This window comes from Natator depressus, chromosome 1, assembly GCF_965152275.1.
Source record: "Natator depressus isolate rNatDep1 chromosome 1, rNatDep2.hap1, whole genome shotgun sequence".
Lineage (NCBI taxonomy): Eukaryota > Metazoa > Chordata > Testudines > Cheloniidae > Natator > Natator depressus.
In genome coordinates this window covers 53,713,065-53,734,525 of record NC_134234.1, presented here as the reverse complement: position 1 = coordinate 53,734,525, position 21,461 = coordinate 53,713,065, and the positions used below count along the sequence as shown (strand labels likewise).

Genomic DNA, 21,461 nt, shown 5'->3' with positions numbered 1-21,461 from the left:
TCCTGGCCGACGTGGCCAGGAGCACCTCGGACATGACGATGATGGCTACCAGTCGTATTGCACCGTCTGCTGCCACAAGGCAATGGGTTGCTGCTACTGTGTAGCAATGCAGTACCGCGTCTGCCAGCACCCAGGAGACATAGGGTGACGGTTACCTGAGCGGGCTCCATGCTTGCCGTGGTATGGCGACTGCACAGGTAACTCAGGAAAAAAGGCGCGAAACGATTGTCTGCCCTTGCTTTTACGGAGGGAGGGAGGGAACGGGGGCCTGACGATATGTACCCAGAACCACCCGCGACAATGTTTTAGCCCCATCAGGCATTGGGATCTCAACCCAGAATTCCAATGGGCAGTGGAGACTGCGGGAACTGCGGGATAGCCACCCACAGTGCAATGCTCCGGAAGTCGACTCTAGCCCCGGTACTGTGGAAGCACTCCGCCGAGTTAATGCACTTAATGCACTTAGAGCATTTTCTGTGGGGACACACACACTCGAATATATAAAACCGATTTCTAAAAAACCGACTTCTATAAATTCGACCTAATTCCGTAGTGTAGACATACCCTATGACTCTGCCCCCTAAATGGAGCATGGGGGAATCACTTTATGGAGGGACTGCCTAATAATTGTCTCAGTGAGGTGTCCAAATACTTCCCCGGCTGACTGATGTCCAGAGAGTCTGTCCAGGCCACACAGGCTGTAGAATACTGTTCTCATTTTACAGCTCTGAAATGGAGCTGTCAACCAGAGAATGGGAACAAGATCATGTATATCAGAAGGGAGGGTATTGCTAAGAGTATCCCAGCAACATGCTCATTTCCCAGAAGATTGCTGGCCTATACCCCATCCCCAGTCCTTCTGTCTACTAGAGGTTCATGGAAGTTACTATAACCCTAACACTGCACTAATCTCAACATGACCTATAAGGATGTAGAAGAGAACCAGGTTTAGGGCTGTTTGGGATTGTTCTCTGCTCCCCACTTCTTTCCAAGCATGGAGTGAGTTGCCTCCACCATCCTTTACACATCAGATCTGACAGTCTTCAGGGCGAGTCAGCTAAGTGAACAGCCAGGTTATGTGACCCTCTGAATCTTAGCTGACACTTATGGCCACATAACTGGATTAGATAGGCTACAGATAGATTATGTGCTTCCCAGCTGCTGCCTGTTTCTAGTAATTTTCTTCTTTACTCCAATGCATATTTCCAGTTATTTCTCAAGGCATTGGTATTGTATACAAATTATCCATATACTGATTTCAGGTCCTTTTACCTCATTTTGCCCTTTGTCTTTCCTACTGAAATATGCAAATCACATCTGTGAGATGCAGCATTAGGTTACTAACTCAGTGTATTTTCTAGTTTATTTATCAGTTATTGCTTCTGGGTTAACTTTGTTGGTATAATTCTCATACAAAATTCCAATATAAAAGTTTTGCTTCCTTTGAGTTTTTATTCTGTGAGTAGGACACAGGGGAAAGCATTTCGCATTGCTGAATACTTACTTCAGAATCAGTAATGCTTTCTTTTAAAAACATTCATATGCTGGATTACTCTCCGAATTACTGAGAATACACTGCAACTCCAAATTGTTGGAAGATAAAGAATATGAAATTCCATTCCTGTGCCTTATTAATCCAAAAGGCAAAAAGCACTAATGAAGGCAGCTAAAAAGTATTAAAAGCTTAAAAGTTCACAATGCCTTTTCCCCCTTTAAATACTGTACAATTGTGGCTGAAATAATCAATAGGATGTGATATTGATCTGACTGACAGCCGGAGAGTCTTTTCATACCTTCTGACACGGGGTGGTAGTCTTCTCCAGAGGTGGCAGAGCCATCCTTTGTGTGAACCCTCACAATGGAAACCTTTGAAGTGTCTCCTAGACGAAGCACTGGAATTTTTACAACCACCAGCTGTCCTGTATCTTTTGGTTCACTGACACTAAATTTGGTCTCACCAAACTTAATAATGGCCTCTGTAATAACAGAAAAAAGTGTTTAATAGTGTGCACAAAAGAGCTTTTCAATACCAAAGTCAAAATGATATTTGTAGGGTCAAAAATAACTCCTCACTGTCTGCATGATCTCTGATCCTTATCAGGGTTTCATTTTGTTCGCCAATAGAAGCACCATAGGAGGAATCACTTCTTGGAGTGCCAAGAACCAGACGAAGCTCCTCCTCTTCTTCATGGAGAGAGTCGTCCACAAGTATGAGGGTGCAAGGTTTCTCAGTCTCACCTGGAATCATCATGCAGAAAGGAACATCATGCAGAACTTAAAATTGTTTCTAGATATATTACAGGCATTTCTCTCAAGCTTTAGGACCCACAAGTCAATTCTATCGGTCACAACACCTATACTGGCCCTATCTAAGTAAATAACGAATGAAAGTAATAGCAATAGCAGCAGCAAAAACATTTTTATTTACTATAATTGTAAGACTGGGTATTTACATAGTTGTACAGCTAATATCTCACAATGCCTGTGAGAGGTAGAAGAGTATTATCCTCATTTTCAGAGGTGGAAAATGAGGAACAGGAAGGTTCAAGACCAAATTTTAAAGAACAGTCTCTAATTTTGGGTACTTTAATTTACGGCAGCCCAATTGATTTTCGTATCACTCTCAGTTCCCACTGATGCCCATGGGAGAACTGGATTCTTATCACCTTGGAAGATCGGTAGCAACGTGTCTCTAGTTGAACAATCAGAAAACAATGTGCGTAAAATTAGTTGATGCAAGCCCATTTAGAAGAGTGGCTCTCAACCTTTCCAGACTACTGTACCCCTTTCAGGAGTCTGATAGTTTGATAGTAACCCAAGTTTTCCACCTCACTTAAAACCTACCTGCTTATAAAAACAGACATAAAAATACAAAAAAGTGTCACAGCACACTATTACTGAAAAATTGCGTACTTTCTCACTTTTACCATATAATTATAAAATAAATCAATTCGAATATAAATATTGTACTTACATTTCAGTGTATAGTATATGGATCAGTATAAACAAGTCATTGTCTGTATGAAATTTTAGTTTGTACTGACTTCCCTGGTGCTTTTTCTGTAGACTGTTGTAAAACTAGGTATCCCTGCCCATCTTGGCTAATAGCCATTGATGGACCTATCCTCCATGAATTTATCTAGTTCTTTTTTGAATCCTGTTATAGTCTTGACCTTCACAACATCCTCTGGCAAAGAGTTCCACAGGTTGACTGTGTGTCCCTAGCCTCTGTTTGCCAGAAGCTGGGAATGAGCGACAGAGAATGGACCACTTAATGATTACCTGTTCTGTTCATTCCCTCTGGGGCACCTGGCATTGGCCACTGTTGGAAGACAGGATACTGGGCTAGATAGACCTTTGGCCTGACCCAGTATGGCCATTCTTATGTTATCTTCCTTTAGTTGTCTCTTTTCTAAGCTGAAAAGTCCCAGTCTTATTAACCTCTCCTCATATGGAAGCTGTTTCATACCCCTAATCATTTTTGTTGCCTTTTTCAGAACCTTTTGCAATTACAATATATCTTTTTTGAGATGGGGCAATCACATCTGCACTCAGTATTCAAGATGTGGGCGTACCGTGGATTTATACAGAGGCAATATGATATTTTCTGTTTTACTAGCTATTCTTTCTTAATGATTCCTAACATTTTGTTAGCTTTTTTGACTGCTGCTGCACATTGACTGGATGTCTTCAGAGAACTATCCACAATAATTCCAGTATCTCTTTCTTGAGTCGTAACAGCTAATTTAGACCCCATCATTTTATATGTATAGTTGGGATTATGTTTTCCAATGTGCATTACTTTGCATTTATCAATATTGAATTTCATCTGCCATTTTGTTGCCCAGTCACCCAGTTTTGTGAGATCCCTTCGTAACTCATCACAGTCTGCTTTAGACTTAACTATCTTAAGGAGTTTCGTATCATCTGCAAATTTTGCCACCTCATTGTTTACCCCTTTTTCCACATCATTTATGAATATGTTGAATAGGACTGGTCCCAGTACAGACCCTTGGAGGACATCACTATTTATCTCTTTCCATTCTGAAAACTGACCATTTATTCCTACCCTTTGTTTCCTATCTTTTAACGAAAAGAAAAGGAGTACTTGTGGCACCTTAGAGACTAACCAATTTATTTGAGCATAAGCTTTCGTGAGCTACAGCTCACTTCATCGGATGCATACTGTGGAAAATACAGAAGATATTTGTTTTTATACACACAAATCATGAAAAAATGGGTGTTTATCACTACAAAAGGTTTTCTCTTCCCCCACCCCACTCTCCTGCTGGTAATAGCTTATGTAAAGTGATCACTCTCCTTACAATGTGTATGATAATCAAGGTGGGCCATTTCCAGCACAAATCCAGGTTTTCTCCCCCCCCCCACCTCCCTCCAAACCCACTCTCCTGTTGGTAATAGCTTATCTAAAGTGATCACTCTCCTTACAATGTGTATGATAATCAAGATGGGCCATTTGCAGCACAAATCCAGGGTTTAACAAGAACGGCTGAGGAAGGGGGGGGGGTTAGGAAAACAAGGGGAAATAGGTTACCTTGCATAATGACTTAGCCACTCCCAGTCTCTATTCAAGTCTAAGTTAATTGTATCCAATTTGCAAATGAATTCCAATTCAGCAGTCTCTCGCTGGAGTCTAGATTTGAAGTTTTTCTGTTGTAATATCGCAACTTTCATGTCTGTAATCGCGTGACCACAGAGATTGAAGTGTTCTCTGACTGGTTTATGAATGTTATAATTCTTGACATCTGATTTGTGTCCATTTATTCTTTTACGTAGAGACTGTCCAGTTTGGCCAATGTACATGGCAGAGGGGCATTGCTGGCATATATCACAAATTGTATGATAATCAAGGTGGGCCATTTGTGCTGGAAATGGCCCACATTGATTATCATACACATTGTAAGGAGAGTGATCACTTTAGATAAGCTATTACCAGCAGGAGAGTGGGGTGGGGGGAGAGAAAACCTTTTGTAGTGATGAACACCCATTTTTTCATGATTTGTGTGTATAAAAACAAACATCTTCTGTCTTTTCCACAGTATGCATCCGATGAAGTGAGCTGTAGCTCACGAAAGCTTATGCTCAAATAAATTGGTTAGTCTCTAAGGTGCCACAAGTACTCCTTTTCTTTTTATCTTTTAACAGTTACTCATCCATTAGAGGACCTTCCCTCTTATTCCATAAGAACTTATTCCATAAGAGGGAAGGTCCTCTGCATCATAAGATTTACATATAGGGGAAAAAACTTGTTCAGGGCTTGGAAAAAAAACAGAAGTTAAAAATTTCGAGCATATAAAAATGAGGACACAAGAAACTGTTCTCCAGTCAAGCAAAAGGAGGTTTGGATTGATAACCACCAAGAGGGACTCAAGCAATTTTTCCCTCAAAGGAGAAGTAATACCCAATTTTCTCATGTTCCTTCTTTGGGTTCAATATCTTGAGCCACCCAGGCAGACTGAGAAAGAAGAAATAAGCAGGAAGGAGGAGAAACATCAGACAGCAATAATTAATTTAGCTGTGTCCCTATGCAATGTTAAAGGGTGTTTACCCATTCCAGCGACAGATAGCTGGATTTGCTGATGGTCTGCCTAATGGGGCCAGAGATCCTGGGGGTTTCCTCTGTGATATCACCTGCTATCCAGATCTGCCTGCAGCAAAGCAATGGGATCCATCTGTTAGGATGAGTGGTTGCGTCTTAGCAAAAGGATATCCCTCGTGTCTCTATACATGATCCCCCTAGAGTTCAGGATTAAGGCAGGATGGTGTGAGGAATATTGTCTCTGCTCACGCTCTACCTATTCTGTAGAGAGAGAGCTTTGTTCCCCCAAGCAGTCTCTATGTCCCTTGCTATGAGAAAAAAACTCACATGATTTAAAGCAAAACCAACTCTGACAGAATAAAGGATTCTAACAAAGAACTGTAGCTTACCAGGAAGGAAAGTGATGATGGAATCGTCAGTGTTAGGACGTTCTTCAAAGTCCATCATTACCTGGGCTGAACCCTGCCGACTATAGCAGCGCACTGTAGATGTGTAGCGGATATCCCCGCTCCTATATATCATGGCAGAAATCTCTTCATCATTTTCGTTGCCAATGTACATAGGTTCTTTAAACTGCATCTTAGGCACTAGACAGACACATACAAAGGAAGGAATAAAATATCCAGAATGATCAATTCCTAGAGCCACTGCTTTTAAGAGAATGGTGTTATGTGCCATGTTATATATGCTTATGATATGGCAGACTCCTCACCAGGTAGCAACTGATTTATTTAGCACATTTCCCACAATTCAAAGAGTGAAATCTTGGCCCGACTGATGTCAATGGAAAAATGTCCACTGACTTCAGTGGGTCCAAGATTTCACCACAATTGCTTTACAGAACTACAAGCTATGGCCCTGATTTTGATCTCACGCTGGTATAAATCAGGAATATTACAACTTATGTCTATAAAATTACAACTAGCTAATGTAAAACTAATATAAATGTATTTATCTTCAGGCCTTATGTACATTTTCTACATTCCCCATGGTTTTAGGAAAATAAGTGAGAAATTATAGCCAGCCGAAAGTGTATGTAGACCGGTAAGTGCCCAGAAATTTTATAATGATCACAAGTGGTCAGGAGCCCGATTTTACACCTCATCCAAAAGATCACAACTTCAGCAATATAGTGTTTCCAAACACCATGCCTGGACATTAGTTCCATATGGACTCAGAAGGAAGAATACAATCTATTGCATTGCAAGCATCATTTTTCTTCCTGTGAAAATAATTAATACTTACAATCAGAGACTGAGTCATTGATGAAGATGGTAGCTTTGCTTGGTTCTCCAAGGATAGCATTCATGGGCATTCGCAGCACAAGCTCAAACTTCTCAATTCCTTCTAATACTGGCTGTCCAAGGTCATCCAGAATGATCACACGGAAAGTCTGCATGTTGACTCCAGGGGCAAAATCCAAATTACGACTGATGCCTACGTAGTCTACCCCAGCTACACAAAGAAACAGCTGAATACATTGATGGAACTGTTTTTCACAGCATTTAGTTAAAGAAAATAAGGGATCTAAAATCAGGAAGTTGATAGTAACTCATAAAAATGTAATTATCTCTTTCTTTTATTGTCAAGAAGTACTTTTTACTTTATCATTTAAAACTCTCTAGAACTTTTGCAGTCATGCAAAGCAAAAAGCTTCTTACCTAGAAGGGATTTGGAGCAGGCCTGATTCTAACCTCACTTACCATGTTGAAAATCAGGAATAATACCATTTAAGTGAATGGAGCTATATTGATGTAAAACTTTTGTAAGTGAGACGCAAACTATAGTTTGGGACCAACCAAAGCGTTCTGGGAGAAACTATTTAACAGTTTATCCAGTGAGGGAAGACCAAAAACAGTCTGGCTGTAAACTCCTATAATGCTGTTATGCTTTTCTGGAACTAAAAGGCATTCAATATTTAGGGTGAGGTAAACCCAACAGATCATATAAAATAATAGGTAAGAAATGAAGTAAATGGACATTCTTTCTAGACATCTTAATAATCTCATTTTCCAAGAGAAAGCACAAAAATGTGGAAAGGCATACTAATAATAAACCCAGACTCTAAGTCTTCCTGTCATGGGCATCATAACAAGAAGGCTTATGACAACTAAGAGTATTTTAAAATTATATCAGTAACTAAACACTAATGTCTGTTCATGCTCAATGTAACCATCTAGGAAAAATATCTGGACTCTTCATGACTTCTCCACATCAAAAGAACCCTTTAGCATAAAATGCCATGTTTTAGAAACAGACTAAGTACAGTATGTCTCCAGCTCCAGATACCAATTTAGAACTTGATCCTTTCAGCATGTGGATGAAGGCTCTGAGGGTATGTCTGCATGTGGAGCTGGGGGTTTGACTCCCAGCTCACATATACCTACTCACATTAACTCTCCTGGAGCTGGCACACTAAAAACATTGGTGAGCTGGGGTAGCATGGGCAGTGGGTGAGCGGCGGCATGGGCTAGCTGTGCTGAGTACCTACCTACCTAACTGGACCCCGGGTATGTACTCGGGGCAACTAGCCTGTGGTGCCACTCACAGCTGCCTGTACTGCCACACCTGCACTATCATTTTTAGTCTGCTAACTCTCCTCGAATTAGCACATGAGTGTGTCTGTGAGAGCTGGGAATCATTCCCCTAGCTCCAAGGGTAGACACAGACTAAGTATAATAAGCTGAGGACAGAAAGAACTGCAGGCTGGTGGGCTGGCAAGAACTCTGTGCCTAGCATGTATTGGGAGGCAATGAGCAACTGAATGTGAGAGATAATAGTTTGTGGGAACCACTGGAAGGCTGAAGCTCATAATTTGCCCTTGCTTCCACTTCTGTCTAAGGGCGGCTCTTAAACACATTTGAATAAGCCCTTACTTCAGGTTAGCAGTAGGAATAACTGCGATATCTAAAAATGGGCTGCGTGCATCTCAAATAGATTATGGGAAGTGCTGAGCAGCTTCAATGTTTAATTAAATTCATGGTAGCTGAGGGCAGCCAGCACCTTCCAGGATAAAGCCCATGGTTTCCATTCATCAGTTTTCATTTCAACACCTGTGCATGCCCTTTCTCTGTTCCTTATCATGCTCACTTTTCCCCTTACTTACTAGCATGCAGTTCAGTGTGGGCACAGAGGTCTCCTCATACTTCTGAACATCACACACTATGGAGAAGCCTCCGTTCGAAGGTTCAGAGCAAACATCAAGTGTGGCATGCCTAGCTTGTGGCTCTCTGAGCCACTTCTGGGCCTAAACCAGAAGCCTTCAGGATTGAATCAACACTGGATGTACCAGTGCTCCATGTTAAGACATATTAAGGAAAAATGACACAAGAGCAAAATGATCACTCACCCTCTGCAGTTATTGGTTCAGTTTTGCGAGACCTCACTGTAACAGTAGCAGCTTTGGACAAATCAGTTCCAGTTCTCCAGACATACACCTCAACAAAGCCAGCACTCTCATCAACATAGTATTCAACATCTCCAAAGTAGAAGGCTGGTTCTGGTAAAAAGGTTAAAGTAATTTAAAATTATTAAAGTTTGCTCCTTACCAGAGAACCTACTTTTAAGCATATATAAAAAAATTAAAAATAAATAAAAGAGGAAGGATGATCCAGTGGCTAAGGTCAGGGACTCGGAAGTCTAGGGTTCAATTCCCTGTTCCACCTCTGTGATCTTGAGATGTCTCTCTGTCCCTCAGTTCTCCATCTGTAAAATGGGGATGGCAACATTTCTCTACTTCAAAGGGGGACTGTGAGGATGAATACATTAATGATTATAAGGTGCTCAGACAAATGTGAATGTAAGTATGGTAAGCAGACAGAAACAAAAGAAGGAAAACAACATAATGTAGAAAAATATACCAGATGGACTGTCCTCATAAAGCCTGCAAAACACAAACCGCAGTTGACCTACCTAGACACTTCAAATTTCTTATAAAACTCCACCTCTTCCACCAAGTCTAAATCTACTGGTCAGATCTAGGTGCAACTCTTTCTTTTTAATTGATCTGCATCTGTTCATGCCTTTGATAAGGTCTTCCTCCTAAGTGATTTTGTTCTTTGTTTTCAGTTTAGCATATTTTATTTACATGCTGTGTTCTTTATGGTGCACATATTTATGGTCCTATAGAAGTAAATAAAATATTAACATAGACTCCATTAGTTGTCATTCATTGTAGACACTTTCATTAGTGTTGGAGAGGCCTAATGCTTTTACAGATTCTCCCCTCCACTATATTTAGTCTTGGAAGGATTACATTTTTATTGGTAAATGTTGGTAAACATCCATTTCACCGCACACACACAAACTGATGAAAACATACTTCCATCAATAATTAAAATTTACAGATAGGCAAAGTAAGAAAAATGTTGCTTGAGAACTTATTAGATTTTGACTTAAGGATTTTGACTTTATATATTCTGACATGTGATGTTGACAACTTGTATTTTATAGATTACAAAAGCTTTATTTTTCTGAATAGCAACATCTACCATCATTAAATAATTGCTGTCTGATCCCACCAGTAATTTCTTGCCACTGTGAAAGTTTAAATAGATAAAAATGAAAAAAAAAACATGTAAATAAACATTGCTATTATCCGTCAAAATCATAAAAAAGTAAAAATTAAACTCTGCCAGTCCTGACTATAATCTATACACAGGGAAAAATACATTATCCCTGACTATACACAGGGAAAAATACATTAAAAATCAGCTAATAACTATGAAAATCATAGCCTATTTATCACTACTTTGACCTTTCATGACCTATCATTGCCAGCCATTTTGCTTCTGCATATCTCCCCAATTCCTTTCTAACACATTTACTTTAATGTGCTACCAACACAAACTGGATTTCATACGTTCTGGGGATGCATTCCACTTAGCACACTAAATCCTAAAAACCTGCAAAATTTAAAATGGACATCGTGGAGGCTTAAAGAAAAAACACTAGATATAGTGAGTCTTTTCTTAAGCTATCTCAAAATGGGGAGGAGGGGGAGAGGGCGCAATCCACCCAGAGTGCCCACAATTTGGAACGTACATTTGTTCCAATGGTAAAACATTCAGACATGCTTATCTGACTGTAAATCAGTGTCTTTTTTTATTTAAAAGCTCCAAGGAAATCAAATAAAAATCTATGCCAATGCAACCTTGTGGCTAAGATTTTTACAAGTGCGCAAGTCAATAAATTAAATGTTATGATACCTCTATCCATCTTACACGTAGGGCAGTAAAGTCAAAACAACACAGAATAACACAGAATTCTATGACAGGGTTATGGTTGGTGTGGGAATCAGAACATTTCTCACTTTGGTGTGTGTGAAACGTCAACCATAACACTGCCCTTGATACCAATCATAAGGGCTTACTACATTTTTCTATTTTGTTCTTAAATAAAATACTACATAATCCAACTTGATTTTTAAAAACCACAGTGGGTATGTCTACACGGCAAAAAAAACCCCACCAAAACCAACAACCACCCACTTGCAGCAAGTCTCAGAGTTGGGGTCAACTGACTGCGCGTTGCAGGGCTCAAGCTGAGGGGCTAAAAATAGCTGTGTAGATGTTCCCACCTCGGCTCTGAAACCTGGTGAGAGAGGTGGATCTCAGAGCCCCGTCTCCAGCCCAAGCGGGAACATCTGCATGGCTATTTTTAGCATTGCAGCGCAAGCCCTAAAAGCCTGTGGCAATTGACCTGGGCTCCGAGAGTCGCTTCTGCAGCTTTTTTTTTTTTTTTTTTTTGCTGTCCATACGCACCATGTGTGTCTGGACCTAAGTTCCCTCTAAGCTGCATGGGCGCGCAGCTGCCTACTAAGCGCAGCACAGGTGCTCAGGGCTGCGGCAGGGAGAGATGCCTCTCCCCTAGCCCCAGACCTGCCACGGACGGCGGACAGGCGCCCTTCCCCCAGCACCGAACCTGATGCTGCCGGGGGACAGGCACCCTTCCCCCAGCCCTGAACCTGCCGTGGGTGGGAGACAGCTGCCTCTGCCTTGGCCCCGACCCAGCCCAGCCCCAAACCTGCCACTGCTGGGGGACAGGTGCCCCTCCCCTGGCTCTGACTGAGCCTGGCCATGAACCTGCTGTGGGTGAGGGACAGGCGCCTCTCCCGCAGCCCCAACCCAGCCCAGCACCTGCTGCGGCCGGTGGACAGCCACCCCTCCCCCCAGCCCAGGTGCTGCTGCAGGGAGAGAGGGGGAAGGGAGTCCTCTCTCCCCACCATAGCCCCAGGGAGCCCCGCTGCACCCCAAACCCCTCATCCCCACCCTTGGCCCCACCCCAGAACCCGCACCCCCAGACAGAGCCCTCACCCCCCCACCCCATCCCTGTGCCCCACCCCAGAGCCAAAACCCAAAGCCGGAGCCCTCACAACCCTATATCCCAACCCTCTGCCCCAGTCCTGAGCCCCTTCCCACACTCCAAATCCCTTGCCCCCCCCCCACATGAATTTTTTTATGTGCACCAATATGGAGCTAATGTGTCACACATCACCTCCTATTGGTGCACATAACAAAATTAATTCGGCACATGGGTGGGAAAAATTAGAGGTAACACTGGACATGATCTATTCTCTGATTTAGGTCCTGACTCAACAAAGGACATAAGTGCTTAACTTTAAGCATACGAACAGGAGCAGCAAACGGGGGAGTTTTGAGTTCTCCAAGTGAAGGAGGAGCGACTACATGACCCTGGGAGTGAGTTTGCTGTCTATTTGTTGTGTGCTTGCTGCTTGCCTGAAGTTTATAGTGTGGTCTGGTTGGGGGTGTATGTGCTGGGCCTAGCGGCCAGGCAGGCAAGGCCGAGAGCTTCCTAAGAAGGATATAGCCTGCCAACCTTTGATCTTAGTTCAGCTTTTCAGGGAGAACAGGGATTTAAAAAGTCAGTTCATAAGCAACCAGAAGAGCTTGCGAACAGGAGCAGCAAGCAGGGGAGTTTTGCAAGGAAGTTTAGAGAGGGAACGTGAAAGCCAGATACACCTAACATTCTCTAAGCTCAGGCCAATAAACAGCCCATCCCTCAAAAAACAAACAAACAAAAAGTTGCAAGAATAAAAATAATGTCAACAGAAATCCAGTGCAGAGTGGGGGGCAATCCAGTTAATTGCACTGAATGCAGCATATACGATTACCTGCCTTGTGGGCAGGTGGCGTACGTGGGCATTCAGTGTAAGCAACTCATGGTACAGTCTCTTGAGACCAGAGTGGCTGAACTACAGGAGCTAGGGGAGACAGAGAGACTTTCCAGGACACAGTAGAGCAGTCCCACCCACACTCTTGACAGCCTCTGTGCTGTTGAGGAGGATGAAAATCTTGGGAAAGGAGAATAAGAAAAGGGAGTGGAGGGAAATGGTCCCAGAGTTGGGAACATCCTTCCAGATGATGTCAAGGATACCTCTCTGAGGGAGAGGACCCCAGTTATTAGGAAGAGTCCAGTAACAGTAATGGGGGATATGATTATTAGAAATATAGATAGTTGGTTTCAGAGTAGCAGCCGTGTTAGTCTGTATCCGCAAAAAGAAAAGGAGAACTTGTGGCACCTTAGAGACTAACAAATTTATTTGAGCATAAGCTTTCATGAGCTACAGCTCACTTCATCGGATGCATCCAATGAAGTGAGCTGTAGCTCACGAAAGCTTATGCTCAAATAAATTTGTTAGTCTCTAAAGTGCCACACGTCCTCCTTTTCTTTTTATAGATAGTTGGGTTTGTGATGACCAGGAGAACTGCATAGTGACTTGTCTGCTGGGTGTGAGAGTTGTGGATCTCTCGAGACATCTAGCCAGATTTATGTTCAGCGCTGGGGAAGAGCCCATGGTGATGGTACATGTAGGTACCAATAACATGGGGAAAGGTAGGAGAGAAGTCCTGGAAGGCAAATTTAGTCTGCTAGGTAAGAGATTGAAGTCCAGGACCTCCATGGTAGCTTTCTCTGAAATGCTTCCAGTTTCACAATGGGTCTCAATGTGTGGATAAGATGATGGTGTAGGGAGGAGGGTTTTAGGTTTATTAGGAACTGAGCACTCCATCTAAACCAAAAGGGACCCAGACTGCTGGCATGTAAAATTAAAGAAGGTCATAGAGGAGTTTTTCAATTAAGGGCTGGGGAAAGACGAGAGATGCGGAGGAGCACATAGTTTGGACAGAGACATCGCTTAGGGAGGATATCCTAGTGAACAGGAGAGGACAGAAGTTGATAAAATACAGATAGGAGCTGAAAAGAAACAGTCAAATGGAAAAAAGAGTCCCATTCAATTACATTACTTGAAGGCAGACAACTAAATATTGACAAATTTGGTAAGTGCTTGAAATTTATAAATGCTAGAAATTGAAATACTAAGATGGGTGACTTTGAGTGCCTGGTATTAAATGAGGATATTGATAGAATAGGCATCACAGAAACTTGGTGGAATGATGATAATCAATGGGACACGGTAATACCAGGGTACAAAATATACAGGAATGACAGAGGCAGTTGTGCCGGTTGGGAAGTGGCACTATATGTAAAAGAAAGCATAGAGTCAAATAGAGTAAAAATCTTAAATGAATCAAACTATACCACAAAATCTGTACAGATAGAAATTCCATGCTTGAATAATAAGAGTATAGCTGTAGGAATATACTACCGACCACCTGACCAGGATGGTGACAGTGATAGTAAAATACTCAGAGAGCTTAGAAAAATCTATAAAAATAGAAAATTCAATAATAATAGGGGATTTCAATTGTCCCCATATTGACTGGATACATGTCACCTCAGAATGGGATGCAGAGATAAAATTTCTAGACACCACTCATGACTGCTTCTTGGAGCAGCTATTCTGAGGTGAGACTAGCTGAACGGCTTGGTAATAATGACCATAATGTAATTAAATTTAACATCCTTGTTTGTGGGAGAATACCAAAGAAGCCCGCCATAGTAGCATTTAACTTCAAAAAGGGCACCAATACAAAATGAGGAAGCTAGTTAAACAGAAATTAAAAGGAACAGTCACAAAAGTGAAATGCCTGCAAGCCGCATTAACACTTTTTTAAAAACACCAAAATAGAGCCTCAAATTAAATGTATACCTCAAACAAAAAATATAGTAAGAGGATCAAAAAATGCTACCATGGCTAAAGAACAGAGTAAAACAGGCAATTAGAAGCAAAAAGGTATCCTTTAAAAAGTTGGAAGTCAAATCCTAAAGAGGAAAATAGAAAGGAGCATAAATATTGGCAAGTCAAGTGTAAAAGTATGATCAGGCAGGCCAAATAAGAAATTGAAGAGCAAGTAGCAAAAGACACAAAAACTAATGTTGAAATTTTTTTTAAGTACACCACAAGGGCAAGACGGCAGAGTGGGGTGAGGGAAATGGGAAAAGAGGGGTGGGGTGGAGCGAAGAGACAGTGGGGAAGGAAGGGAGTGGGATAGAATTTTTTGGTGCACAATTCCCTCAGCAGTAAACTCCCTACACACCTTCTTGATTTGGGTTTGTCCAAACCCAGTGTAGGAGGACAGTACCTGCCTTGAAAAGTTTAGAATCTAATTTAAAACCAGATGCAGTATTGTGTATAAAAAAGAGCAGGAAGGAGCATAAGGGATACAGAAAGTACACATGTATGATTAGAAATTACTGAAACCTACATTTTACTATCCCGCATACAATTCCCTACCCTGAGGGTAACAAGCAACAGAAGAATGAAACCTCACTGAACCATCAGTAGGAGAGCAGCTCTCTTCTTTCAGCAAGCATAATAAAGCATTTTTTAAAACCTATACGAGGGGTTCCTGGTATAGTTTATGTTAATGTAAAATTACATTGTGTGTATTTGTTTACATACTTTGGGCCAACAGGAGATAAATGTGCACATCACACATCTCACTCCCTTCCTGCACTTTCAACTCTAGGTACCAGTGTGTATGAGTGTGTGTGTGTGAGTACAGAGGAATGGGTTATCTTATTAACCTTATTCATAGCTGGACCTTGGGCACTAGCCAATACATTCCTTGCATTTCTCACTTCAGTGCAAGCAGACAAAGGTGAAGATAGAAAATGAGACCCTAAATAGGGTTTCAATGCAGAATTCTGTTATCCAGACCAGATCGGAACACGATGCAGCTTTGTGAACTGCTTTGTGAACGGTTGTCCCACTAAGTATGGGGACAAAACCCTCAATCTCATTTCCCACAGTTAACATTTAGACTGAAATCAGTCTTATTTCCCATTCCGAACTATTTGAGTACTGTCCTTATTTTAACATTTTAAACCCCTCAGATTACAAGAAAGAACTGCAAAAAACAGAGGTGGGGGCAAGTTATCACATTTAACAGTGATATATTTATCTGCATATAGTGCCACAAAGAAAAATGCTTTGCACCTAAATACACTGTACTGCTAAGGGCTGGGAGCCCTACAGCTATCTCTAAGGGGAGAATCTGGTGTCCAGAGTCAGCACTGCCAGTGATTTTGTGACCCTGGGCAAATCACTTTATCTCTGTGCACCGGTTTCAGGATAATAGTCCTTACCTTCCACAAGAGTTAGAATATACAAAGTGTTATACAAATACTTTTTAGTGTATTATTAACATTAGAGACTTTCATAGTAAAACCCTCACTACATTAATTTTTCATGATTTGCCTAGTGGAATTATTTCAGAATCGCAAGGCTCCAGTATACTAAATCTGCTGCAAAATATCACGGCAGTATATGACCACTAGGATTTAGCGAACATCTAAAGAAGAACAAATGGCTCCACCTTCTAAATACGGTGCTGTGCTATCCCACACAGGACATTTCAGATCAAACCCTGAATTTAGTTTTCAACTCCCTGAGAGCAAAGAATAGCACAAAGCCAGTGCATAGGGAAAAATCCATTGTGCTATTAAGGAATTCTCAGTGCATGATTAGAAGTCACATTAATTTATGCCCTCCCAGCTGGAGGAGAATTGTGGCAACATGTGATGTGTGTACAGGGAGGGCTGAGGTTACATGAAGGAGGGAAAAACTAAGCCTCTAATGGCAGGCAGGCAGGCGAAGGCCAGATCCATTAAATTTCATGACCTAATCAAGTTTTCCTCAGCTGGTATATATGGTGGAAAAATCTATGACTGCTTCTAGAGTGTGCTATGTATACTGGAGCACAAGAACATGACTGACTGTCGGTATGAAAGAATCACTGGGACAGAGAGAGAGAGTGCGTAAGCAAGCATGAGAATGACTCTGTTGCCTGGGGGTTACAGCTACAGCAGTGGTTGGGATGTGTGAGACACAGGATCCAGTTCACCTGCTCCAATGATTTTTTTAAAATTATCTATGCACAGTGGAACAGGTTCAATAGGAGAGACTGAGGGAGCCCCACATCATAATATCCCACAGCCCAGTGGCTAAGGAGTTCACCTGAGAGGTGTTGTTCCCTGTTCAAATCCCTTCTCCCCCTCAGAAGGAAGCGGAACTTGAAGCAGAGGTCGCCCACATCCCAGATGAGTATCCTAACCCCTGGGCTATAAATTGTAAAAGCTCGCCTGCAGGGGCCTGATCCAGCAGGCACATTCTGAGTATGCTTACCACATTGGGCCCTGCAGGCGAGTTAGGTGGAATTCTCCCAGTTAGCGAATCACCTTGGGCTCGGGCTCCACTGCCCGGTGTGGGGCTGCAGTGTGCATGCACAGAAACACAGACTTGAGGGAACTTCTACTGCAAAAACATAGGTGCTGATCCCATTTAGGTGCCCACCGGGTGCCGTGGCTGCTGAGCAGGGGCCTGATTCTGGGATTTAGGTGCCTTTTGTGAATCTAGCCCTTAGTGTCTTTTACAAAAACAGCAGAGGACACTGTGCCACTAACCCTAATGAACTTATCATCATTAGGAACTGTTCAAAACTATAGTAAACACAGAGAACCACTTTCATCTGTGGTGTGACTCGACTTCCTAACGAGGAGACATACCTAGGATAAACCAAAATTTTCTGATTAACCAAGGGGCTTCCCCCCGCCACAATTTTCAGATTCAGTTCAGGTTAAACCGTCCCCCACAGATTTTTCAGAACTGCCAGCGAACCAAAAAATCATTTATTTGCCCAGCTCTAGTTAGTAGAGTCAGGGCTCGGGCATTTCTAGCAACACACCCTCAAGCTCTGATTAGAGGAACGTTTCAGGACAAGATGCTGGAAATACTAGCTTTGTCAACCTGGATGCCTGCCTAGTTAAAGCTACAGCACTGCTGAAAAACAGGCACTAAATTTGCTACTGCAGCGACAGGCCCACAGAGAACCACATTACTGCACTAAGTTAGCTAGCCTCATATTCAGGAATGACTGTCACACATTTTGAGACACGTATCTGCAATAGCAGACACATTCTTCATGGTTACTCATCCTAGGAACCAAATCTTTACTACTGTTTTGTAGTTAATTTCCTGTAAGTCCTTTTAGGAGCTCCCCAGGGGAAGCAGCAAAGCCAAGATACAAACAGGGAGGCATTGTGTTTCACACATCATGGTTGGAAAACATGCTGCCCCATGATTGGGGGCTCACTTATGGCAGATCTTTAATCTAGTAATCAGTCTGAATAGAGAGCATTGCAAATTTAATGACTTCTCTTTCAGAAATAAGAGAAAGCCTTTCATGTAGCGAACACAGATTGAAGACTGCAGATTTTGCTGGCATACAGTTAGAGTAATTAGAGGAGAGCGGATCGGAACTTAATTCCCAATGACCTCTGATAAGGAAATTAAATCTATGTTTTGTCCTTGCATCCAGCAGAATGGAAAGCATATATTAATTAGAACATTAACCAGCACTCAAGCAGGAAAATTAGACAAACTTTTGAAGTTGTCAAAAGCACATCCACACTTGATCATATCTCGTAAAGGTAACAGGTATAAAAAGAAATCGATGCGAATATCCATTTCAATGGACCTTTCTGCCTCTAAAACAACATTAACAGCTACCATAGAGAGATGAAGTATGACCAACCACAATGGGCAATGAAAAGAAACATGCTACTTTTGCAAGATATGTGCAGTGCTTTGCCTGATTCTTGGCTTGCAATGCATGATGATGCACAAGCCAGAAAGAAGACAGCTTTACTCTTGAATCCCAGGGCAAGATTGCACAGCCAGCAATAAACTGAGCAGACTTCTTATAGAAATAACTGAGACACAAACATGGAATTGCATTCGGGGTTTTTTGCAGTAACTTCTCAGTCTAACTACACTGAAATGAAGAGGGGTTTAGTTTTATTATTATTTATTTGTATTGAGGTACTAGCTCGGAGGCCCAGTGATGGACCAGGACCCAACTGTGCTAGGCCCTGTACAAACACAGGACAAAAAGATGGTCCCTGCACCAAAGAGCTTACAATCTAAGTAAAATGTTCTGATGTCAGGGTAGCCTGCATGCCAGATCCCATATACACTAATACACACTTACAGAATATGCTCAGGAGATTTCAAATATTAGTAAAAAGAACTACATTGACTCCCTGCCCCCCCCTTCAAATGATGCATACTTCCTGAGTAAACTTTCCCTCAAGGTCTCTGAGGTGGGGATGTGAGGTTTGCCAACTCACTTTCTGAGAATCCATTGTTCTGGACTGTTTTGTAAAATACTATCTTCACTGACCTACATGATTTATAGAGGGGAAGAATAATAAAGGGGAAAATTTTCTGGTAGCTCTAATATGCGAGTATAAACATGAGGTAGCCGCATAAGCAGTAGATGGAGTAACTATTTACATCTGGACAATGTGTGCTGTGGACTATTGACTAGACCTTTTAAATTGGTATTCATGTTGTTTCTGACTACAGGCTTGAGGCCCTCTTGTTTCTTTGCAGGCTAAACAGGGTGGAATTGGCAGGTGGAAATTGTTTACTAAGATTTTATGATACTTGTGTGGAAATGTGAATTTATTAGACTAATGTTAATAAGGATAAACATCTATATAATTTAAATAATTATAGTTTCTCAGTTCATGTATGTTAATAAGGACAAAAATAAAAAGTTTAAAAAGAAATCTATGTTCACTAAAGAAAGTTTACATTAGCAAGAAGTACTTTTACCTTTGAAAGTAGGTAGCACCATTACACAGCTATTTGCACTTACTTGAAATTACACAAGTGACTGAGCTTGCAGTTAGTACACTGAATTTAATTTGCCAAGTCATTTTTTTGTTATTGAGTGGTATAGAAGCAGGGGTCAAGATTACATGCAGAGCACAATTCTGGACTGGATACCCCTTGTGAAAATGCCAATCGTTTTTCATTTGATGTGATCAAAACTGATTACTTTCCAACTGCATATGCTGCAATCTTAACAGTTTAGTCATCTCAGCATTGTTGTCATAACTTTCACAATAAAAAAATAAATTAATCTTGCAATCAAAATTACTAGCTGCAGTTAAAATTCCACATATAGTATCTCAAGCAAATAATATCCGCATTTACATTTGTCTCCCATAGCTCACATCTCTCCTCTACCTTACAGTGCTTTTTTTTAAAAAAAAGAAAGATTATTCAGTATTGTACGTAAAAGTGCAAACTTAATCTTAAAGGCTGCATTAATTTATAGATTTCAATTCTATCTTTTAAGAAATATACACAGAATTTTGTGAACTACAAAGGTAGTTGTATACATTAATTTGGGCTGATTTGCTGGGAATAGGACCCAATGAATGCTATAAATAAACATGTTTCAGAGTGGTAGCTGCGTTAGTCTGCATCAGCAAAAACAACGAGGAGTCTTGTGGCACTTTACAGACTAAGAAATTTATTTGGGCATAAGCTTTTGTGGGCTAAAACCCACTTCAAAACATGTCATATAAAAATCTAGTTTTAAGTGATTTATGATGTATACTACTACATACATGAAGATCTTTGTTTTACTACCTTATCCTTTACATTAAAGTGTATGCATTCTTGGTCTTCCTAATTGCTCGTGCTGCTCTGAACCCAATAAAAGCAAAGCACGCATTCTGAGTGCTACACAAATTATTTGCACCCAACATAAACAAACAATAAAGAAAGCTACACAGGCAACATGTCAATTCGGAGTGTTCTAACATTCATGTCAAATATGACATGCATCCAGTCTCTGCATAGCTGGGAAATTAGAGTGCTGAGGTTGGTGCAGAGGTGGTGCAAGATCAGACAGTAAGCTTTGCTTTATTAAAGTGCAACAGACTTGGTTAGATAAATCCTGGTGGACCAACCCTGATGGCAACAGAGCAGGGGTAGGCAACCTATGGCATTCCGTGCCAAAAGCAGCACGCGAGCTGATTTTCAGTGGCACTCACACTGCCCGGGTCCTGGCCACCGGTCCGGGGGGCTCTGCATTTTAATTTAAATTTCAAATGAAGCTTCTTAAACATTTAAAAAACCTTATTTACTTTACATACAATAGTTTAGTTATATATTATAGACTTATAGAAAGACACCTTCTAAAAACGTTAAAACGTATTACAGGCACGCGAAACCTTAAATTAGAGTGAATAAATGAAGACTCGGCACACCACTTCTGAAAGGTTGCCGACCCCTGCAACAGAGTTTCCTTAATCCTGCAAGAGGGTGCTCCGCACCAGTCTTACCCATCTTCAGAATAGAATTTACCCCACGGTAGTCCAGAAAGGCTGTGACACCATTAGTTTTGACTGTTGACGTTCATTTTGCCCACGGCAATTGTTTATAGTTCTATATGGATTTTAGAGGCTTCTTTCTGTTTATAAGTGGATTAACATTTATGGTTGTGTTGCAAAACACTGTTAACCTTTTAAGAACCCCATATTATCCTACTCATAGGTATAATTATTATTATTGCAAATGTCCTTGAGACAAATTTGGTAAGCAGGTGGACCTTAGTGTCGTCTCAGACAGGGGAAGATGGCAGATGTTTGCATGATGACCTGACCCCAGATGATGGGATTA

At 41.4% G+C, this 21,461-nt stretch overlaps 1 protein-coding gene across 1 annotated transcript in view; it reads right to left on the bottom strand.

Moving 5' to 3' along the window:
* The window catches only part of FREM2 (FRAS1 related extracellular matrix 2), a 224,435-nt gene that overhangs the window by 61,903 nt on the left and 141,071 nt on the right, over window positions 1-21,461 (bottom strand). The window contains exons 7-11 of the mRNA XM_074959987.1: window positions 8,910-9,059; window positions 6,806-7,015; window positions 5,950-6,147; window positions 2,074-2,238; window positions 1,794-1,976 (exon numbers count right to left, since the gene is read on the bottom strand). Coding sequence (XP_074816088.1) covers window positions 1,794-1,976; window positions 2,074-2,238; window positions 5,950-6,147; window positions 6,806-7,015; window positions 8,910-9,059 — 906 coding nt within the window. The remainder of the gene's footprint in view (window positions 1-1,793; window positions 1,977-2,073; window positions 2,239-5,949; window positions 6,148-6,805; window positions 7,016-8,909; window positions 9,060-21,461) is intronic.